The following is a 20,306-nucleotide window of genomic DNA, read 5'->3' on the forward strand; positions in this document are numbered from 1 at the left end:
CGTAATTTTTATAAGCCATGCACAAATGGTGCCCTTCGGGCACCATTTGCACACGGGGTGGAGAGAGCGTGGATAATTTTTTCTTTTCTTATTTTTTTTTAAAATATGTAGGATTTTCTCACCACTAATAAGCCCTGTAGATTTGGTGGCCTGCGGCCACCAAAAGCACAGGGGGTGGGGAGAGTGTGGATAGTGTTTTTTTTATTTCCTTTTTTTAGCGTACGCGTACGGTAAGCGTAATCAGCGAAATTAGCGAAAAAATAAAAATTGTATTTTTGGCCATGGGGGGTCTTTGGGGACTCCCTCAACATGGGTATGTGTGTGGGAGTTGTCTAAACAGCCCCTTTATATGATTTTTGGCTTTATTTTACAACCTAACTCTCAGTGGGAGAGAGAAAATGGCGGCCGCCGCTTCCTGGTTTCGGCCGATTCGAATGTTTACTAAGATCTAAGAGCCAATCAGAATCGCGCTCGCGCACTCCACCGTACGCGTACGGTAAGCGTACCGTAAGCGCACCGTAAGCTGGCTCAGATATATATATTGATTTAAAGGCTATTTTCTCAGAATCTACCAAACAGATTTACACCAAACCTACAAAAGGCACTTCCTTGACCTGAGGACTACCTCTCTGCCAAATTTCAAGTAAATCTGTTCAGCCGTTCGGGCTGTAGCCCTGTCTAAAGGTCCTATGGAAAAATGCATGGGAAAAACGCGTTTTGGGACCCCCCTTTTATCTCAGCCCCCGCTTGACGAATCCCCCCGAGACTTTCAGGGTAGGAGCGGAGCGTAGCGCCCCACCTATTTTGAAAAATTCGCGAGGATTCGTCGACCGGCGCCAAAGTTATTCAAAATAGAATGTTGCGGATTTCCTATGGAAAAGGGGTCCTAACTATAACTACCTACTGGCGACCGCCAGTAGGTAATGTAATATATATATATATATATATATATATATATATATACACACTTTGGTTTGATTACAGTAGAACTACTAGTAATGCAATGTTTTGAAATACTGTACATATACTTTGTATTGACTTTTTAGTAGAATGTCATGTAGATTACTTTACAGATTACTTTTCTTACACAGTGCAGTATACCTGGATACTGCACTGGGACATTTCCTGTAAACCGTTAAGTTATAGCATTTTTGTTATTTGGTTACAGAGTTAAGAGATTATTATAGATTTTACAACTCCACACTGGCTATTCTGGGAGTAGACTCAGGGGCCCCCCCAGGGTCAAGGATGCACTCTTGTTATACCCTCAGCGGAACTAGGGCGGCCGGGTGCAGAGTGCTGAGGCCCAATGTTATCCAATGGGGGATAGGGGACCTCCAGTTGGTGGCTGCTTACGAGAAAGCCACAGGGTTGTGGGAGCAAAGCTCCTGGACTTGAGCTCAGGGCAAATGGGGGTTCAAGCCAGCACAAAAGCTGCACCCTCAGCGGCACTTCGGCGGCGGCGGCGGGGTGCAGAGTGTGGTTTTGGCATCGAGCGCCCTGTAGCTTTTAATAGGGAGTCTCCGGTTGGCAAACACTGCAGGCTCGGGGACGAAGGTGTTCTGGGTGCGACCACCACTTGGAGAGGTAAGTTGGGATGCTGAGGGTTGGTTAGGTACCACCGGTTGGGCCACCCAAGGCAGTGGGGCGTTGGGTGCAGGGGTGCCTTTAGGGTTGGATCTTCTTACCAGCTCCTGGTCGCGGTTAGGGGGACCTTCCGGATGAGGCTGCAGGCGTCTGCTGGAGGCTTGAGGCAGGTCAGGGATCACCGAATCTTGGGTCAGGATCGCTGGGGAGTTCTCCTCGTGGTGTTTGGCCATACGAACTCGGGCCATGGGCGTCAGGTGCAGAGTGGTGCAGACTTGCAGACTTTGCCGGACCTGGAGTCTGTGGGTGAACAAATCCGGTGTTCACAGGAGATAGTCTTTTCTTTTGAAGGCTGGGCAGGGCAGATCCTCGGGATTCTTGAGGCTGCTGGGTGCAGGACACACCGGAGTTTTACTTCTGCAGGTTTGAGGGGGGACAGGCTGGTAGGGCTGGGGGCAAGTCAGTGGACATCCTCCTCTTCTTAGCTTCGGCACGGCTGTTCGGTCCTTCTTTTCTTCTTGTAGTTTCTGGTCTGCTTTTTTGGTTCAGGGCTGCCTCCTAAATACTGTATTTAGGGGGTGTTTTAAGGGTCGTGGGGTCAGTAGCCAATGGGCTACTGACCTTAAGGTGACTACACCCTTGGTGTGCTCATCCCACGTGGGGGAGTGAGCACAATCCCCAATTCTGATTGGAGAGTGCCTACCATCTACAAGGTGCCGGGCACTGAAGAGTGGGCTTTGCCTCGCCTCCCCCACCTGAGGGGTGGGTTTGGCAGAGATGGGCACACCTTCTGGGCTTGCTAATTTTTCTCGTCCGTCTTACCACCGAAAATTAGGGGAGACAGGAAAGGGGGCCTGCTCCTGATTCCAGGAGAGGCTGGGGTCGCATTACAAAGGCTGCAAGGCCTTTGAAGCTCCCCTGCCACAGATGGCTCTTCCTGGCCTGGGGAGGTATGAGCACCTCCTCCCAGGAAAGGATTGGTTTCTGGGCTCAGTGAGCGAAGGCTCCCACCTCAGGGGTCCAGAAACAGGTCTCGTGGTGGCAGGCAGGTGTGTACCAGTCAGGAAACCCACCAGAGGCTGGTCGTTTTTCAGGGGGCATCTCTAAGATGCCTCCTGAGTGCATTTTTCATTAAATCCCACACTGGCATAAGTGTCGGTTTAATGTGCTGAGAAGTTTGATACCAAACGTCTGTTTTCAGTACAGTTCGTAATGACAAACTCCCAGCACCATATATTCTTAATGGCAGCACTGCACTTAAATTGTCTAAGAATTGACTTAGACACTGTAGGGGTACAGGGCTCATGTACCTGTACCCTCACCGCTGACCGGTGTAGTGCACCCAGCTAGAGGGGTGATGATCTATGCCAGGGCAGTGGGTTGAAGGATGGAACACAGGGATGTGTGCCATGTCTACTTCATTTTGTTCTGCTCCAAAACACAAAGCCTGCAATTGCAGTGTGTGTGTGTAAAGGTACAGAGCCTCTAAGGGTGGCACCATAAGTGCTGCAGCCCTTAGGGGCCTTCCCTGGCCACAGTGCCCTTGGCACCCATGTACCCTTTACAAGGGACTGACATGCGGCCAGAGAGGTGCCAATTGGGGGTACAAGATACAGTTTTGGGAAAGAACACATCCCTGGGAACCTGATTGGGGGGTTACTTCAACAGAAACCCAGCTTCCTACCGCATGGGGCTGAACAAATCCTTCCTATCAAATGGTACACTGATCAGATGATGTTGCCACTCAATTTTGAATCCCAAGACTCCAAGTCAGGCATGGAGCCTTAATTGAATGCACTGGTTAATCTCTTGCGAGACAATATCAACAGAGTCCAATGCACACCTGATGTTTGCATTCAATATCGCCTTTCCTTCCACAACCAGCTCTTATTAAAAGACTTGGCCATCTGGGGCCGTCATTTTTTCTCCATCTGAGGATTGACAACCCTAACCTTCACGGCATCTTTAATGTGGTCTGCACTGGTCATGAGCATGCTTCACAGCATGCAGAGATATTGGTCAGCTTGTTGTTCTGTGCTGCTCTCTGTATGACTGCATGATAGGCTGTGGTATCGTCAGTTGGGGAGGCCTTATAACAGTGTAGGGATTCAAGTCAATCGTTGCCTGGGTCAACCGGATAATCCTCCCAACTGTCATTGTTTTCCCAGGTTAAGACAGGATCATAATAGGAGTCTTGGGTATTATAGAGACTACCTGGGTCCCAATCGGTGTGGTCTGAGTGCCAAAATAGCTGGGGTAAATTAGGTGGTGGAGGTATGATAGGCATAGGAGGTGGTTTGAGCTGCCCAAGTAGAAGGCTGAGATTATGGCGTACTGTACTTGTCCCCAACTATCTTGAGATAGAAAGGCCTGTTGGTCCTCTGAGATGTGCTCCCCAAGATATGTAAATCAGACATGTCTTTATACCTCCAATAGGCTAAAGTCTACAAATGTTTTGTGCTGTAATTCTTGCGTAAATCCAGAGCATAATCCTTTATCGACTTCTCAGTTTGAAACTCCTCCTCTGCCACCAAAACTTGAGAAATGCCAGGATGTGCTTGCATCAACAGAGACTGTGGTACCTGCTCAGATGTAGTGAATTTGGGACTTGGAATAAATCAAGAAAAGAGGTACCCCTTACACCCACATAATTCTGTGACTGCTGTAGCTGCTAAAGAGGGCCTACTTCTGTGATCATAAAGCAGCGTAGACTTTTAGTGAAAGTGAAGCAGATTATAAATGGCATCCAGGGTGATGTAATGGTAAATGGATCTACTTTAATTGTAGTGACAGTGTGGTGTGAGAAGATTCCTCAATATCAATGAATGCTACAACCTTGATCGAGTCCACAAAGGCAAAGTTAGTTTCCCTTCAACTTAGATGTTCTTGAATGGTCAACAGTTAGTGTCCTTTGCAAACATTGATAAGCTCGATTGGTTCAGCTGAATTGACAAGAGAAATGGTGTCAGTGCTATTTCGCCTTCTTTTCTTCTCTAGATTCCCCCTTTAAGTAAGAGTGCAAGAGCTGGAGGGCAAGCTAGACATATTGCATGGAAATCATAAGCCAGCTTCTATCTTCTGCAGCAGCACACTTCACAAATATTACTACCTGAAGTAAAGATAATTAATTAAGCACATATACCTGAAAGATCTCTTTGCAGAGCAAATAATGTAATATTGATGCTTAAGAGGGTCCAACCAGTGAATGAAGTTGCAAAGGGCCTCAATATGCCAGGAGACAAACAAAATAAGATTGTAGAATGCTTATTTTTGATTATTGTTAATGATAAAGGACTGTGCAGAGAGAACAGTTTTTTCTCTTCACTGGCTAGACCCTTGAAAGGCAAAAAACAGCACGGAAAAAAAACGAAAGTAGTGTGGCAAGACTGAAATAATGGTTCTGTAAAAAAGCATATTTCTATTTCTGCACTTATTACATTTTGGTTACGTTTTCCTTTTGAAAGGGGACCGACTTTACTTAATTTAAGCTGAAATGTGCTCATTTTTGGATTCCCAAAACTTAATCGGCATTCATTTTAGAATTTTTTTTTTTTTTTTTTTTTTTAAACCTTTATTACAGAATGCAAAAGATATACAAAGATGGGCCTACAACCTTCGGGCCGGCCGCTAGCAAACAGTAAGAGCATAAAATACAGTTAGTAAACACACGCTGCGGCGTGAGAGAGATCACAGGAGTTGAAAGAAGCGTTGGCGGCCACACCGTCCGGACCCCCCAAATGGCGGTTCCATTTTTATATAAGAAACAACAAACAAATCCACAAGGCAGCAAAAGTCAAAGCAGCAGTACGAGCTCCCCTGGGGAGGACCCTACCGATCCACAGGAATAGCGGGGGGGGGATAGGCCGGGGCGGAAACAAAGTGGACTCAGTTCCCAGAACCAAGGCGACAAGCAGACTAGGGAGACGGGGCCAGTGCCAGCTCAGGCGTCAGTGGCGGGGTACAAATTCCGCCACGGTAGGAGTTCCAGGGGCCCCACACTTTCACCCATTTCCCAGGCTTACCTCTCGCAACATACACTACCTTTTCCCGAAACATACACCAATCCATGTTGTCCTTCCACGCCGAGACCGTTGGCGACCTCTGGGAGCCCCACAATTGCGCTATGTCACGCTTGGCTACCATATATCCCAGAGTCACCCACCACGTCTGCGGCACTGAGTAGTCAGTCGGCTCCCACACATTCAGCAGACATCTCCTCGCCTCGGGAAGACAGCATCACATGCGTGACCGCCTGCAACACCGCATGCACACCACGCCAGAATCGCGCCACCTCCGGGCATTCCCACAAAATATGGAAGAAGGTCCCTAAAGAACCACACCCACGCTTACACAACCCATCCACGGCATATCCCATACGCATCAGACCCGGCCCCGTGACAGACCCTATGGAGTATTTTGAGCTGGACGAAGCGAAGGCGGGCCGGTATGGCCACCTCTTTCGGGGAGGCCACCGCAGACACCCAGTCCTCGTCATCCAGCTCCAATCTATCGGCGACCCACGCCTCACGAAGGCTAGTCAGCAGTCCCGAGCGATCGTTGATGAGCTTTTTGTAAATCAATGAAATCTTGCCATCCGGTACATGCCCATCTAGCACTCTATCTTCCAGAGGGGAGTACTCCGGGATGGAGGCAACATCCGGGAATACGGAGCACAACGCGTGACGGACCTGTATATATCGAAAGTACTCCCTGTCCTGCAACTGGAATTCCGTCTGCAGCACATCGAACGTTTTGAATCCCCCCCTCGTCCAGAGATCGCCCACCTTGCTGATGCCTATCATGTCCCCATTTTAGAATTTTAAATATGTGCTCAGTATATTAAAAAGTGGTTTCTGCCCTGGTTAGTCCCATCTCCGAAGGTTTTTAATGCTGCTTCCTCGTCTTAATGTTGAGAAGTCCAGTAGCAAATGCTAAGTCTTGGAACACCCCCCCTCCATACTTGTTACCCTGATAATGTTACAACAATAGGGGAAAAGTATCTGCAGTCAGTCAATCTGAAATACCCACATATCGATCATAGACCATTTTGGTAGAATAAGCCTAATGGACGTCAGTAGGCAGAGTGCATTTCTTAGAAGTAAAACACTTATTGTACATAAGACAGTTAAATTCACTGCTCAACTACTTCTATGGATTGTTAGCGCTTTCACACCCATACTAACCATGTTTCCATGGGTTAGGTTTTGTGTTCCCAGCAGGTGATACTCGACCAGTCGGACTATTTAGCCTTTGTTCCGTTTTAGTTCTAGTGAAGAAAACGAGAAGACAAAGTAAGATGGCCTTTTTAACATAACAATACGACTGCTAACAGAAAGGTTTAAGTGATCCTGTCAACTTCAAAAGTGCACTAGGTGTGTAGTTTTAAGTTGGTGTCCAATTCATGAATCTATGATCTCGTACTATGTACAGTGATAACTTTCAATAGGAAAGACTGTTCACACACCATGTTTACATTAACGTGTTCTAAATTTAAGACTATTGTTCCAGCTTTAGTTTATGAGGATTATCATATTAGGCTAAAAATAAATGTTTTCTTCAGTCAAAGTGACAAACATTCATGTGGAATCCAAAAAAGAATATTCAAGTTATACATCTCAATAAGATACTGGAGTTTAGATATTAACTCTCTTCATGCTTGAACTCTTCTCTAAGTAAAGTGTTTGGCATTATTTGCACCACAGATAGTGACTAGCCCAGTCTAAACACTTTATGGCCTGTTGAAAAGACCCAAGGGAGAGTAACTGAAGGATGGCATGCTAGAACTTGTAAGGAATTTTTCACTGAAGGACACATTGATCAGCCCTTTGAGAAGGTTGCAAGGACTGGCAGTGACTATTTGTATTCTTGTAAAGAACATACTGTAGTCAAGTCGGTGTGGGCTGGAGATCCAAGATTAATAAATACCTGCACTGAATGGGTCCTTGAGTGATGGAAAATAAAGTGTGGCTCATGTGGAAATGAATGTTAACCAAAATAGGAGCCCAGGTTTGTTCCCTATCCCATCTGCTTCAGAGTGTCCACTCATACGGAACAAGTCAAAGGTAATGTATCCAAAAAATCAGAAAACACGTAACCAAGTGTTCAATTAAACATAAATAAGTCCTCAGCCTCTTACTTTTGACAATTCGGAAAAGAGATGTTTTCACTCTTGCGTGGACTGAAATGTGTTGGTGTTAAAAACGATGGCTCTATAAAATAGAAATCCAAGGAAACAGTTAGCTTAGTAACAAATGAATAAACAAACTTCCGTAGTAAACCATTCTTGTGCGGCACCACATTATGATTTATTTGGTTTAACAATTTCATTTTTTGCTCTTTATACTTGAATACAGCCATTCACTAGTGTTGTCTGCAGGTCACACTGGCTCAACTATTGATTTTATAACGGGATGTTATGAAGGTTTTAAAAAAACATGGAATTTCCTGATCACAGAGACATGGCTCACAGTGGTAATTCTATACTCAGTGGCACACTAGCAAATGACCCATATACTTTGTGGCTTGATGAAAGCCTTAGACAGTTCACCTTCAAATACAAACTGGGCAACAGAGGTCCCTGTACCAGAGACTTACTGTGACATATCGCCACACTCCTCCCTCTAGTGGTTAAACATACCACTAATGTGGCGTGACCTTCCAGTACTGTCTTGGGGATAAACCCACCATAATTGGTGCCAAGCAATTTAACCAGCACGTTGTTATCAACAGCAGTGCATTAGAAGGAGGGTGTATTCAGATATGCATTATTTACAAGTGATCATGTACCCTATTTATTGCATAAGGAATCCTGGAATTTGCACAATTTATGTTAAATTTACGACATGTGAAACAACACCCCTAACTACCTCTGCTATGGACTATAGTCAAAATTCTTTAATCAAGGAGTTGGGATCCTATTTCTATCTCAATGACTTCTCTTACTGAGTATACCCTTACAAACATTGGTTTGTACTACTGAATAAACCATAGTTGCACAGTGTAACTAACAGGGCTATTTATATGCCTAGGATCTTCTTTCCCCCTTCAAGGTACTCAGACTGAATAACATGAATGAACACAGAAGGCTCAGCTGGTGCACAAGACAAGTCATTCATTCAAAACATTGGAGGATGGGGTATGTAATAGACTTCAATGTTAAAAGCAGATATTTCGACCCACTGACATGTTACACTACAATCCAGTGTTGCAGTGCATGCAAAAAAACAGTCTAGTAATTGGAACAAGTCAAAAATAAGTATGGATTTATGCTCCCTGTAGGGCTACATTTCAGACAAAATTATATACAATTACCCAGTGGCAGTTTCTACTAGGTAGTTATAGTTAGGATTGCTTTTCCATAGAAAGAGTGTTTTTTGGTTTGCTAATAACTTCATAAAGATTTGTTTATTCAAACACATTGATGGACGAACCCAATCTATGTGTGGCACAATCACTAGTAGGCAGTGTTTGGAACCCACTGGGTTTGTTAAAAGACCCCTCACACACCAACCTAGTTGGTGTCATGCTTCATCATTGGGGTCCCAACTGGGTGGCTGAGTGCCCCCCGGTTGTGCTACGATGCCCGATTACTGCTGTAAACAAATAGATAGATATCCATTGCGGTTTGCCGGTCAGTGCCAAACCACAGGGGGTGCAAGGTAGGACACTACTGCTCAGCAGCTTTTGGCACTTGCTCCTTTCAATTAAAAAGAGCCCTTGCACTCCAGGAAGAGTAGGTCACCTTCCTTTATTTAAATGCCACTATGTCACTCACAGAGAGGCATTTCAGCACTTTACTGCCTTTATCAATCTGTATCCATGTGATGATTGTTTGATTTATGCTAATCATCCCTCCAATGACATGAAAGAAACACTCTTCGTACACCTTTAGCAGACTGGCCCGTCCTGATAAACGTTATAAACACAAATGTACCAGTCTGATTGGTGAGCATTTTAATGTTCATAATCTTCAGGCAAAACAATCAAAATGGTGCAAGTTTTTAAAATTATGGCATATACTTTTCTTAGTTCACTTTGAAAATAGTCCTCCATTGAGGTTTGTGGTGCTCCCTCCTCTCCACAGCAATGTTTCGCAGTGTCCTGCATTTCACTCGGCAGGGACGGGCTTCTCCCAGGAACACCTACCTCTCAGCCAGGAGTACAAATTCTCTCGCAGTGATGGCTGGCAGCTCCTGCCTCACCCCCCTCTCCAACTAGTCACAAAACCAGGCGCGGGGTCTGGCTGCTTATCTTCCACTCTTCATTGCAGTTTGCTGGTCAGCGCCAAACCACAGTTGGAGGGGGGACGAGGCAGGAGCTACAAGGACATATATATATATATATTTTCTTTTTTTACACAGTAGTGGTTAATATCTTAGGCCACATTTACCATAGCAAAAACGTTTTTGCTTATAGCTGGTGCAACTTGACAAATCTTCACAAAAAAAAAAATACCTCAGCTCTCTCCTGTTATGTTATAGTGTGTGATCCGTCAAGCAGTGGCTGTGAAAAAGGGCGGGGGAGGGGGCCTCAAAGCATGTTTTCTCATGTAAAATCTCTTAGGAATTTTATGAATCGGTTCACAAACAATTACTGAAAAGAAATGCACCACATTTTGTATTAAGCTAGAACTTTATTCAGAAAGCGTGCTTTTCAGGGATTTGGTGAAAATATGTACAGCCATTTTTGAAAAATTTAGTTTCAATATATAGTGATATCTGGAGGGTTGGTCTAGTGGGAGTCCTGCTGTACTTGTGCATTATTGTAAATTTCAAATTAAAAGAATTCTGATTTGCATAGAGGGCTATTATTCCCCCCTCAGTCCCTTCTGCCATGTGTAATCTTAATGGATAACCGCAACCTGAACAGAAATGTTGTGGCTCACATTTCTATACTCTAACCCAGTGTCCGGAGTTACTCACAAAAATAAAATACAGAGAGGTAGGGTAGGTGTACACCTACACCCTGACCACTGTGAGGGAAGTGCAGTCCCAGAGACCGCCAACGGGCCAAAAAACAAATCGTGCCTCAGGACCGGATGCTGCGCCCCATGTGGTACCTCATGGTTAAGGGAGCAATGGTACAGCGAGGGAACACACACATCAACAAGGGAGACTTGCGTGGTCTTGTGGTACTTCGATAAAGTTTGAGCTGCAGCATTGCAGAAGTATCACAAAATAAAAGCAACAGAAACGTGTGGTTGGGGTTCGTGGGCAGTTGGCCTCCCATGGTGTGTTGGATGCCTTTCAGGCGTTGGGTGCAGTGCTTTGCCAACAGGTGAGGCCCCAAGGCCAAACTCATGCAACACAAGGCCTAAATCTATGTTCAGTGAGGGAACTGGGGAAATCTTATTATAAATGAAAAAAACTAAGCGTCACTGAATTAACCACAGTTGATAATGATGTTTTATTTTAGTCTTGTAATAATATAAAAACTAAAGTTTAAAAACCACTGAAATTCATCAATTATACCTTACTGACCCTAGTATTAATTCTGCCCTCACCATGCTCTACTAAGGACCTTACATATTACATCACTCATGACAAGTTAAATGACATCACTGTTGACATCTGAAAGGACATAATTGATGACATCATCCAACAGATCTGTCTGGTTGCTATAAGCTTTTAATTTTGGAAGGTATTCAAAATTACATGTAGACCCAATATTCCATAACATGTCTCAAATGCCCTGGGACACCATCAAGCAAAATAATATTCTAGAATGCTTATTTTTGATTATTGTTAGTGCTGAAGGACTGAACAGTTTTCTTCTCTGCACTGGATAGAACCCTTGAAGGTAAAAAAAGGCTGAATATCAACCCAAAAACAGCACAGCGTTAAGAGATCCTCTTACATGAAGCTGTAAAAAACCCACAAAAAACCCACTAACTTAGTGCTGCAAGACTGAAATAATTGTTCCGTAAAAGAGAATAATTCTATTTCTGCACTGTCCTAATTTCTGTTAAGTTTTTCTTTTGAAAGGGGCCAGACTTTACTGAATTGATGCTCATTTTTGGATTCCCAGTACTTAATTGGCTTTTATTTTTGAATTTTAAATAGGTGAGCAGTATATTGAAGAAGTGGCTTCTGCCCTGGTTAGTCACATCTCCAACAGTTTTTAATGCTTAATGTTAAGACGTCCAGTAGCATATGCTAAGTCTTGGAACCCAACCCCATTACTAGTAACCCTGATAATGTTAAGACGATAAGGAAAAAGTATCTGCAGTCAGTCAATGTGAAATACCCACATATCGACCATGGAACATTTTGGTAGATTAAGGCTAATGGACTTCGGTAGGCATAGTAAATTTCTTAGAAGTAAAATACTTATTGTACACAAGACAGTTAAATTCACTACTAAATCACTACTATGGATTTCTAGCGCTTTCACGCCCATACTTACCATGTTTCCATGGGTTAGGTTTTGTGTTCCTGGTAGGTGATACTCGACCAGTCGGACTATTTAGCCTTTGTTCCGTTTTAGTACTAATGAAGAAAACAAGAAGGCAAAGTAAGCTGGCCACTTTAACGCTACAATATGACTGCTAACAGAAAGGTGTAAGTGATATGGTCAACTTAAAAGTGCACTAGGTGTGCAATTAGAGAAGAGCTGCACAAAGGTGTAATTTTAAGTTGGTGTCTACTTCATGAATCTATAATCTCGTACTATGTACAGCGAGAACCGTCAAAAGGAAAGACTGTTTACAGAGCATGTTTTCGTTAACAGACCATGTTTTCATTAATGTGTTCTAATTTTAAGACTATTGGTACTCTTATGTTTCATGAGGGTTATCATATTGAGCTAAACATAAATGATTCCTTTAGTCAAAGTGACATCAATCCTTGTAGCACCAAAAAAGAATATACAAGTTAAACATCTCAATAAGATATTGAAATTTACAGATTAACTCTCTTCATGCTTGAATTCTTCTCTAAGTAAAGTGTTAAGCATTATTTCCACTGCACTTTATGGCTGGGAGGAAAAGCCCAAGGGAAAGTGGAAGGATGGCATGCTAGAGCTTGAAAGGGATTTTTCACTGAAGGATACATTGATCAGCCCTTTGGCAAGGTGCAAGACTGGCAGTGACTATTTGTATTCTTATAAAGAACATTCTCTAGTCAATTAGGTGTGGGCTGGAGATCCAGCATTATTAAATACCTGAACTGGATGGTCCCTTGAGTGATGGAAAGTAAAGTGAGGCCCATGTGGAGATGAATGTTAGCCACCATAGGAGCCATGGTTTGTTCACTATCCCACAGTACCTTGAGACCCTCACGAGTGAGTAGCTGTACTTTACACACTCTGATTGACCCACTGTAGAGTGTCCAAGCATACAGGACAAGTCAAAGGTAATCTACCCAAATAATCAGAAAATATGTAACCAGGTGTTAAATTAAACAGAAATAAGTCCACAGCCTCTTACTTTTTACAATTCGGAAGAGAGCAGTTTTCACTCTTGCTTGGACTGAAATATGGTGTTGTGAAAATCATTGCCTCTGTAAAACAGAAATCCAAGGAAAAAGTTAGCTTAGTAACAAATGAATAAACAAGCATTCGTAGAAAACCATTCTTGTGCAGTGCGACATTTTTTCTTGTTTAACAATTGCAGTTTCTGCTCTTTATTCTTACAAGTGTTGTTTGCAGGTCACACTGACTGAACTATTGATTTTAGAAGGGGTTGTTATGAAGGTCTTTAAACACATGACATTTCCTGATCAAAGAGGTCTGGATCACAGTGACAATTCTACATTCAATGGCGCACTAGCAAATGATCCATATACTTTGCGGCTTGATGAAAGTCTTAGACAGTGTACCTTCAAATACTATCTGGGCACCAGGGGTCCCTGTACCAGAGACTTACTGCAACATATTGCCGCACTCCTTCTAGTGGTCAAACATACCACTAATGTGGTGTGGCCTTCCAGTACTGTCTTGTGGATGAACCCACCATAATTGGTGCCATGCAATTCAACCAGCACTTGGTAATCAACACCGGTGAACGAGAAGTAGGGTTCATTCAGATATGCATTATTTGTAAGTGATCAGGTACCCTATTTATTGCATAAGGAATCCTGGAAATTTGCACAATGTATGTTAAATTTATGACATGTGAAACAACACCCCTAAACGTCCTCTGCTATGGACTGTAGACAAAATTCTTTAATCAAGAAGTTGGGATCCTATTTCTATCTCAATGACTCTTCCCTTACAAACATTGGTTTGTACTACTGAATATACCATGAACCATAGTTACACAGTGTAACTAACACAGAGCTATTTTTATGCTTAGGATCTTCTTTTCCCCCTTCAAGATACTCAGACTGAACAACATCAATGACCACAGAAGGTTCAGCGGATGCACAAGACACGTCATCCTTTCAAACCATTGGAGGATGAGGTATGTAATAGACTTCAGTGTTTAAAACAGATATTTCGGCCCACTGACCTGTTGCACTGCAATCCAGTGTTGCAGTGCATGCTAAAAAACAGTCTAGCAATTGTAAAAACAGTCAAAAATAAGTATGTAATTTACGCCCCCTGTAAGTCTACGTTTTAGACAAAATATTATATATCTCTATCCCTCTATTTCTCTATCCCTCTATATCTCTATCCCTCTATATCTCTATCCCTCTATATCTCTATCCCTCTATATCTCTATCCCTCTATATCTCTATCCCTCTATATCTCTATCCCTCTATATCTCTATCCCTCTATATCTCTATCCCTCTATATCTCTATCCCTCTATATCTCTATCCCTCTATATCTCTCTAGATCCCTATATATCTATATCTCTGTATATCGGTCTACCCCTCTCTCTGTATCTCTATCCCTCTGTCTCTCAGTATATCTCTATATCTCTATCCCGCTGTCACTCTCTCTATATCTCCATCTCTATCTATATCTATCTATATCTCCATATGTAAATTGATATATCTCTTTCACTATCACTATCTCTCTATTGATATCTCTCTTTCTCAATCCCTCTATAGATCTCTATCAATCTCTCTCTAGCTAGTGCTCCATGTAACTCCATCTCTCTATCTATATCTGTATCTCCCTCCCTCGTATCTCCCTCTACATCCCTCTCCCTCTACATCCCTCTCCCTCTACATCCCTCTCCTTCTCCCTTTTCCATCCCTCTCCCTTTTCCATCCCTCTCCCTTTTCCATCCCTCTCCCTCGGAATCTCGCTCTGTATCTCTCTCCATCTCTCTCCCTCCCAGGGGCGGCTGGTGACATTTGAAAATGGCGGGGCGTAAAAGTGCTGGAGGAGTGCCCCGTAACATAACCTGGACGCTAGCTTACCACTTCGGCGTAAAGGTGGGAGATAGAGCTGCCAAGCCTGGTGTGGTGCACACGCTTCTGTTTATCCTCGCCTCTACCTCTCCTCACCTCTCTCTCTCTCCAACCGCTATCTGTTTATTTCTATCGCTCTAGCTTATTCGTATCCCGCACACCTGTAATTACCCAGTACAGGCACTCTTCGCCAATGGCACAAAATACACCTAGAAAACAGGGCCGAATTACCCTTTCCCCTTCAACTACAACCAAACTGCTCTTTTTCACACAAACTAGACCTTCCCACCATTGCTCCCACACCCCTAAACCCATTCCCAAAAACCTAGAACACCCTAAATTATCATCCCAAACATGTGCATTACCGCCAGCTCCTAAAGGCCTAAAGTCGCGTCAAAACGCACTCTGAAACTAGGCCCAAAACACACCTTCCCCTCTCCATGGGCTCCTATGGCAGCTCTTTCCCTTCCTCGACTTTGCCAAAAAACACCCTTCCCATCGATCGATTCCTCCCAAACTTCCTGCACACCCATCAATTCCACCTCCCTGCCACTCACAGCAGCCCCGTTCAAGTCAATCCACTGGAACCCCCTAAAAAACACTTCTCCAGGCACCCCAACACCGCCCATTGGATAACATTGCAATCTGGGCCTTCACAAAAAATGCTCTTTTTTCGCACTTCCACTACTTCGATCATCTTCAAACTCACTGGGACACTAGTTCCAGCCATTGCAAAGAATCTCAGCAAGAAGTACACAAATCAATCCACTGGAAGTGGTACGACTTTTCACCCAAACACAAGCCCCCCGCAAACCCACAAAAACACCCCAATATCAGCCAAATCTGGATGGAATTTTGCAAAACCACCCAAAAACTTTCCCAACACCATTATGCATGAACCTGAATCGGGCCCTGAGCCCTAGACTCCGGGAACCCTAGCACATTTCAACCCTAAACCCTAAACACCACCCCAATTCTACCACCTAACCCTAAACACCACCCCAACCCTACCACCAGCAGCGGGAGAACTGAATTAAAATAAAAACAAAAACTTACCTGACCGCCTCTGCTCCTGGTCCGCGTTGGCACCTCTGCCCCCTTCAAACCGGAACACCACGTCAGCACTGGAGTGGCAACCCCTCAGCCAATCCTGGCGCTGCTGCAGCGCCAGGATTGGCTGAGGGCACAGCTTACGCTACGCCCGCCGCCTGCCCATTAGGAGACTGAGGGGCTCCTAATGGGCATGCACAAGGCAGTAAAAACACAAGTACGCATGACTGGGCACGGGCTAAAAATTACTCTCCATGCCCACTCCTGCGCACTTGTGCTGCCTTTCCCTGGCTTGTCTGACAATGCATGTCAGTCAACATGACGCCGGACCGCCCACGGTCCGACGTCATGCTGACTGACATGCATGGTCAGTTCTCCCCACCCTCGGCGTCTCTGAACTTAAGTAAACTAAGTTCAGAGACACCGAGAAGGGAGCTGCGGGCGGGGGGGCAACGCCCCAACGCCCTCATGGACGCACCGCGCCTGCTTCCTCCATCTCTCTCTCTCTGTATCTCTCTCCCTCCATCTCTCTCTCGCTCTGTATCTCTCTCCCTCCATCTCTCTCTCGCTCTGTATCTCTCTCCCTCCATCTCTCTCTCGCTCTGTATCTCTCCCTCCGTATCTGTCCCTCCGTATCTCTCGCTCCATCTCGCTCGCGAGAAATGCGCAGTCGTCCGCGCATGCGCATTTGTGAGGAAGAAGTTGCGGTTGAACCAGGAAGAGGGAGCCCCCGGACGCCGCACCTCAGGTAAGGCATTTTCTTACTTTAAAATAATTTAAATTATTTTAAAATGAGGGTGGGCGGGAGGCGGGTGGCGGGCAGCTCTGCTCCGCCGCGCCGTGTGCGTAGTGCTGCCTACTACGCCTACTTCGTGGACCACGAAGCAGGCAGCACCAAGTACACTCCATGGGCGGAGCGGAGCACTACGCCCACCCTTATTCACAAACAGAAGCTAGAATATGTGCCGAATTTTAGCTACTTAGGTATCACACTAGACACTAAATTGACCTGGTACCCACATCTGCAAAAAAGTAAGACTATTCTGCTCCCAAAATTTTCACCTGTATTAAAAAACACACCAGAATAGCATAACCAAGGGAGTGTCTCCTACACTCGAAGTTTCCAAATACAGGGCACAATCCGCAACCCTCTGATACAGAACTTGGGGGCTACTTGCAGGAATACATTTGAGGGGTAAGAAAACGTTTTTTTAGAATGCTGCAACGTCTCCCTATACGCACACCCATGATCCCCATTATCATAGATTAGAATATGAAGCAAATAGACCATCAGGCTATACTGAGACCACTGTTATTCTGGGTGCGTTTGTGGACCACCCTAGAACTTACAAGTTATAAAGAAGGGCTAGAAGAGATCTTAAGGCTTGAACAGTGTGCTTGCCCTCAGTGGGTCAAGCATGGGCATCCTTGGTTTTGCAAACTTGGGTTGAACAACTATTGGGAAGCGCCTAGTTTATTCACACCATCTTCGAAAAATTATTATTAGGATTTGTATGGCGCAACAAATCATCCTCACGGGGGATCTCTCGGCGCCTGGGTAGCAGACTACAGATTGAAAGTTATCATTTAAACATCCAGGTTTCATTTGTTTCCTAAACTGTGCTAGATTGGAAGAGGCTTGAATGTCATCTGGCAGTCTGTTCCAGTGGGTGGGGGCTAGATGGGAAAAGGCACGACCACCCATTTTAGCTTTCCTGATTACCCGCATGCAGGGCAGTTTCCGATTACTCTGTCACAATTGAAGCACATGGATGTAAGGTTTTAGTTTCTTCATTAGGTATGTGGGGCCCTTCCCCTGAAGTACTTAAAACACTATACATCGGAGCTTAATGACTGCTCTCTTCCTGATAGGGAGCCAGTGCCGTTGTCGCAAGAGAGGTAGTGACGGGGTGCGTACAGGTTTGTTAAGAGCAAGATGCGCTGCTGTATTTTGGACTACTAGGAGCCTTGATAGTAAGTCTTCCCTTGTACCTACTAATAGCGAATTTCCATAATCTAGTCTACTGATTAAAAGCGCCTGTATGAGGGCCTTTCTGGCCGCAAGGGGAATCCAAGGGAAGATATTTCTCAGCATCCGCATTATGCCAAAGCAGGTGCCCGAGATAGTCTTCACATGCTCCTCCATGGAAGGTTTAGCATAGATTATGATGCCCAGGTTCCTCCCCTGCTTTTTTGGTATAGAAGCTTCCCAGAGTTCTACAGGCCACCAGTCAGTGGTCCACAGTTCCTCATCTTTCCCAAACAGCAGGATCTCCATTTTATTGGAGTTAAGCTGAAGGAAGTTCTTACTCATCCATGTGGCTATTATTTATCATACAGGTCTTAAACTTTGCTCTGGTCACCGCGTGATCTGTCTCAATAGGGACTATCACCTGGGTGTCGTCCGCATACGAGATAGTCTCAAAACCGCATGATCTAATGATGGTACCCAGAGGAGCCACATAGATATTGAACAAGGTAGGACTTAAGATGGATCCCTGAGGGACCCCCTAGTCCACTAACGTAGTCTGCGACACAAAATGTGTCCAATTGGACACATTGTGTTCTGTTGGGCAGAAAACTTTGCAGCCAGTTTAAGGCCATTTCTCTGACACCAATCTCTCGTAGCCTGTCCAGAAGGATTCTATGAGAGATGGTGTCGAAAGCTGCTGACAGGTCAAGAAGTTGTAACATCGTGGGAGTCCCCTTATCCAGTGACATCCTTATTTTGTCAGTTACTTCAGACAAAGCAGACTCGGTGCTATGACATGCCCGGAAGCCCAACTGGGAGGGATCAAGTAGATTATTTTGCTCCAAATATCCCGAGAGTGGTTTATTGATCAATGCCTCAATAATTTTAGAGCAGCATGTGAGAAGAGAAATCGGTCTGTAGTTTTGCAAGTTTGCAGGGTCAGCTAGTGCTTTTTTCAGAGGTTTAATGTGCGCCTTCTTCCACTTAAGAGGGAATGTGGCTGTGGCTAGGGATATATTACAGACTTCCAAAAGCGAAGAAGACAGGACCCGAGCAAGTTCTAAAATAATAAACGGAGGAGCCAGGTCTAACAGGGAATCTGATTTCATGTGAGCTAATAAGGACACTACTTGCTCCGCGGTAATGGCTGCGAAAGAGTCAAGACTGGGTAATAAGGTGTCATCCCGGGGTGGGACTACCCCCTTCGCAACCTCTTCCGCACTAAAGGAGCTGTAAATTTTGTCGATCTTCTGTTTAAAATAATTAGCTAAGTCATTGCAAAGCCTTCGCGAAGGCGGGAGGGAAGGATTGTTAGCTCTGGGGTTGGTGAACTCCTTAAGGATCTTAAAGAGCTCCTTAGAGGAGCTCTTCGCTTCCGAGATTCGGATGCCTAAATGTTCTCTTCTTGCTGTGTTGCAACTTTTTAAATAGGCTCTATGTGCTGTTTTATAGGCCAGTTTATCTCCCTCCAGCTTAGTTTTCCTCAATTTCCTCTCACTAGCTCTACACATGGCTTTTTCTTTCTTGAGATCCTGAAAACCACATTCTGGGCATATAGGCAAAATGGTGTCTCCCATAGTTCAGATACAGGCAGGTTGACATCTCAGTTCATCCTTATAAAACCACTCTTTTATTCGAGCAATATCTGGACGAAGGCCAGCCACAATTGGCAAAATCCCTAAACATGAAGTTTCGCTACGGCGTTTTGCACGTACATTTTAAGACAGCAAAATGGGGTTGCACAAATAGTGATGCTAATGACGACTACTGTCCCCTTTACCAACCCAATGCACTAGAAAATTATTCCCATATACTATTTTTTATGCTCAGTTTATGCCACCTCAAGGTAAAGATGGATTAGACCCATTTGTCGGAACTTGGGAATTAGGTCTTGCTCTATTGCGACAAGAGTCCTAGAAACAGATACTTCACAGAAAATTGTTTTTTAGTGTTAGCAGATATTTATTTGCCGTCAATTTATTAAGGAAAGAAAAAGGCATGAATTTCGAATGCTGCCATCTTCATGTGCTCCTTTAAGCACTTCTATGCACAGTACTTGCATTTGCAATTTATTCTTTGCTCAAAATCCATGCAGAGCGTTTCAGATATATGCACTTTTTTTGCATACTCTACATGTTGCTTCAAGTACCTATATGCACTTTTATAGCATTTGCACTTTATTCCATGTCTAAAATCTAAGTAGAAAGTTCTAAATATCTACTTTTATTTTCCTAACATTTTCACTTTTTCATTTCTCTACCAGGAACTTACATTTCCCTCTATGTTTTAAATGTACTGAATATCGTATTGTATTTGATTTATCGAGTAATTGATTATATACCGTAGAGGCAAAATTTTATGAATTACAATTGCCCAAGGGCGTATTAAGGAAACAATT

At 44.2% G+C, this 20,306-nt stretch overlaps 1 protein-coding gene across 3 annotated transcripts in view; it reads right to left on the bottom strand.

The window, feature by feature from the left end:
- The window catches only part of LOC146856562 (uncharacterized), a 511,781-nt gene that overhangs the window by 262,800 nt on the left and 228,675 nt on the right, over positions 1–20,306 (bottom strand). For 2 of the 3 annotated variants that reach the window (XM_085654765.1, XM_085654766.1), the window contains 4 exons: positions 13,013–13,085; positions 11,992–12,074; positions 7,724–7,796; positions 6,771–6,853 (listed from right to left, as the gene is read on the bottom strand). In XM_085654765.1, the coding sequence (XP_085510891.1) occupies positions 6,771–6,853; positions 7,724–7,796; positions 11,992–12,074; positions 13,013–13,085 (312 nt within the window). The remainder of the gene's footprint in view (positions 1–6,770; positions 6,854–7,723; positions 7,797–11,991; positions 12,075–13,012; positions 13,086–20,306) is intronic. The other variant, XM_085654767.1, reaches the window with a different exon arrangement.

Source organism: Triturus cristatus, chromosome 4_1, assembly GCF_964204655.1.
Source record: "Triturus cristatus chromosome 4_1, aTriCri1.1, whole genome shotgun sequence".
In the NCBI taxonomy this organism is placed as follows: Eukaryota; Metazoa; Chordata; class Amphibia; order Caudata; family Salamandridae; genus Triturus; species Triturus cristatus.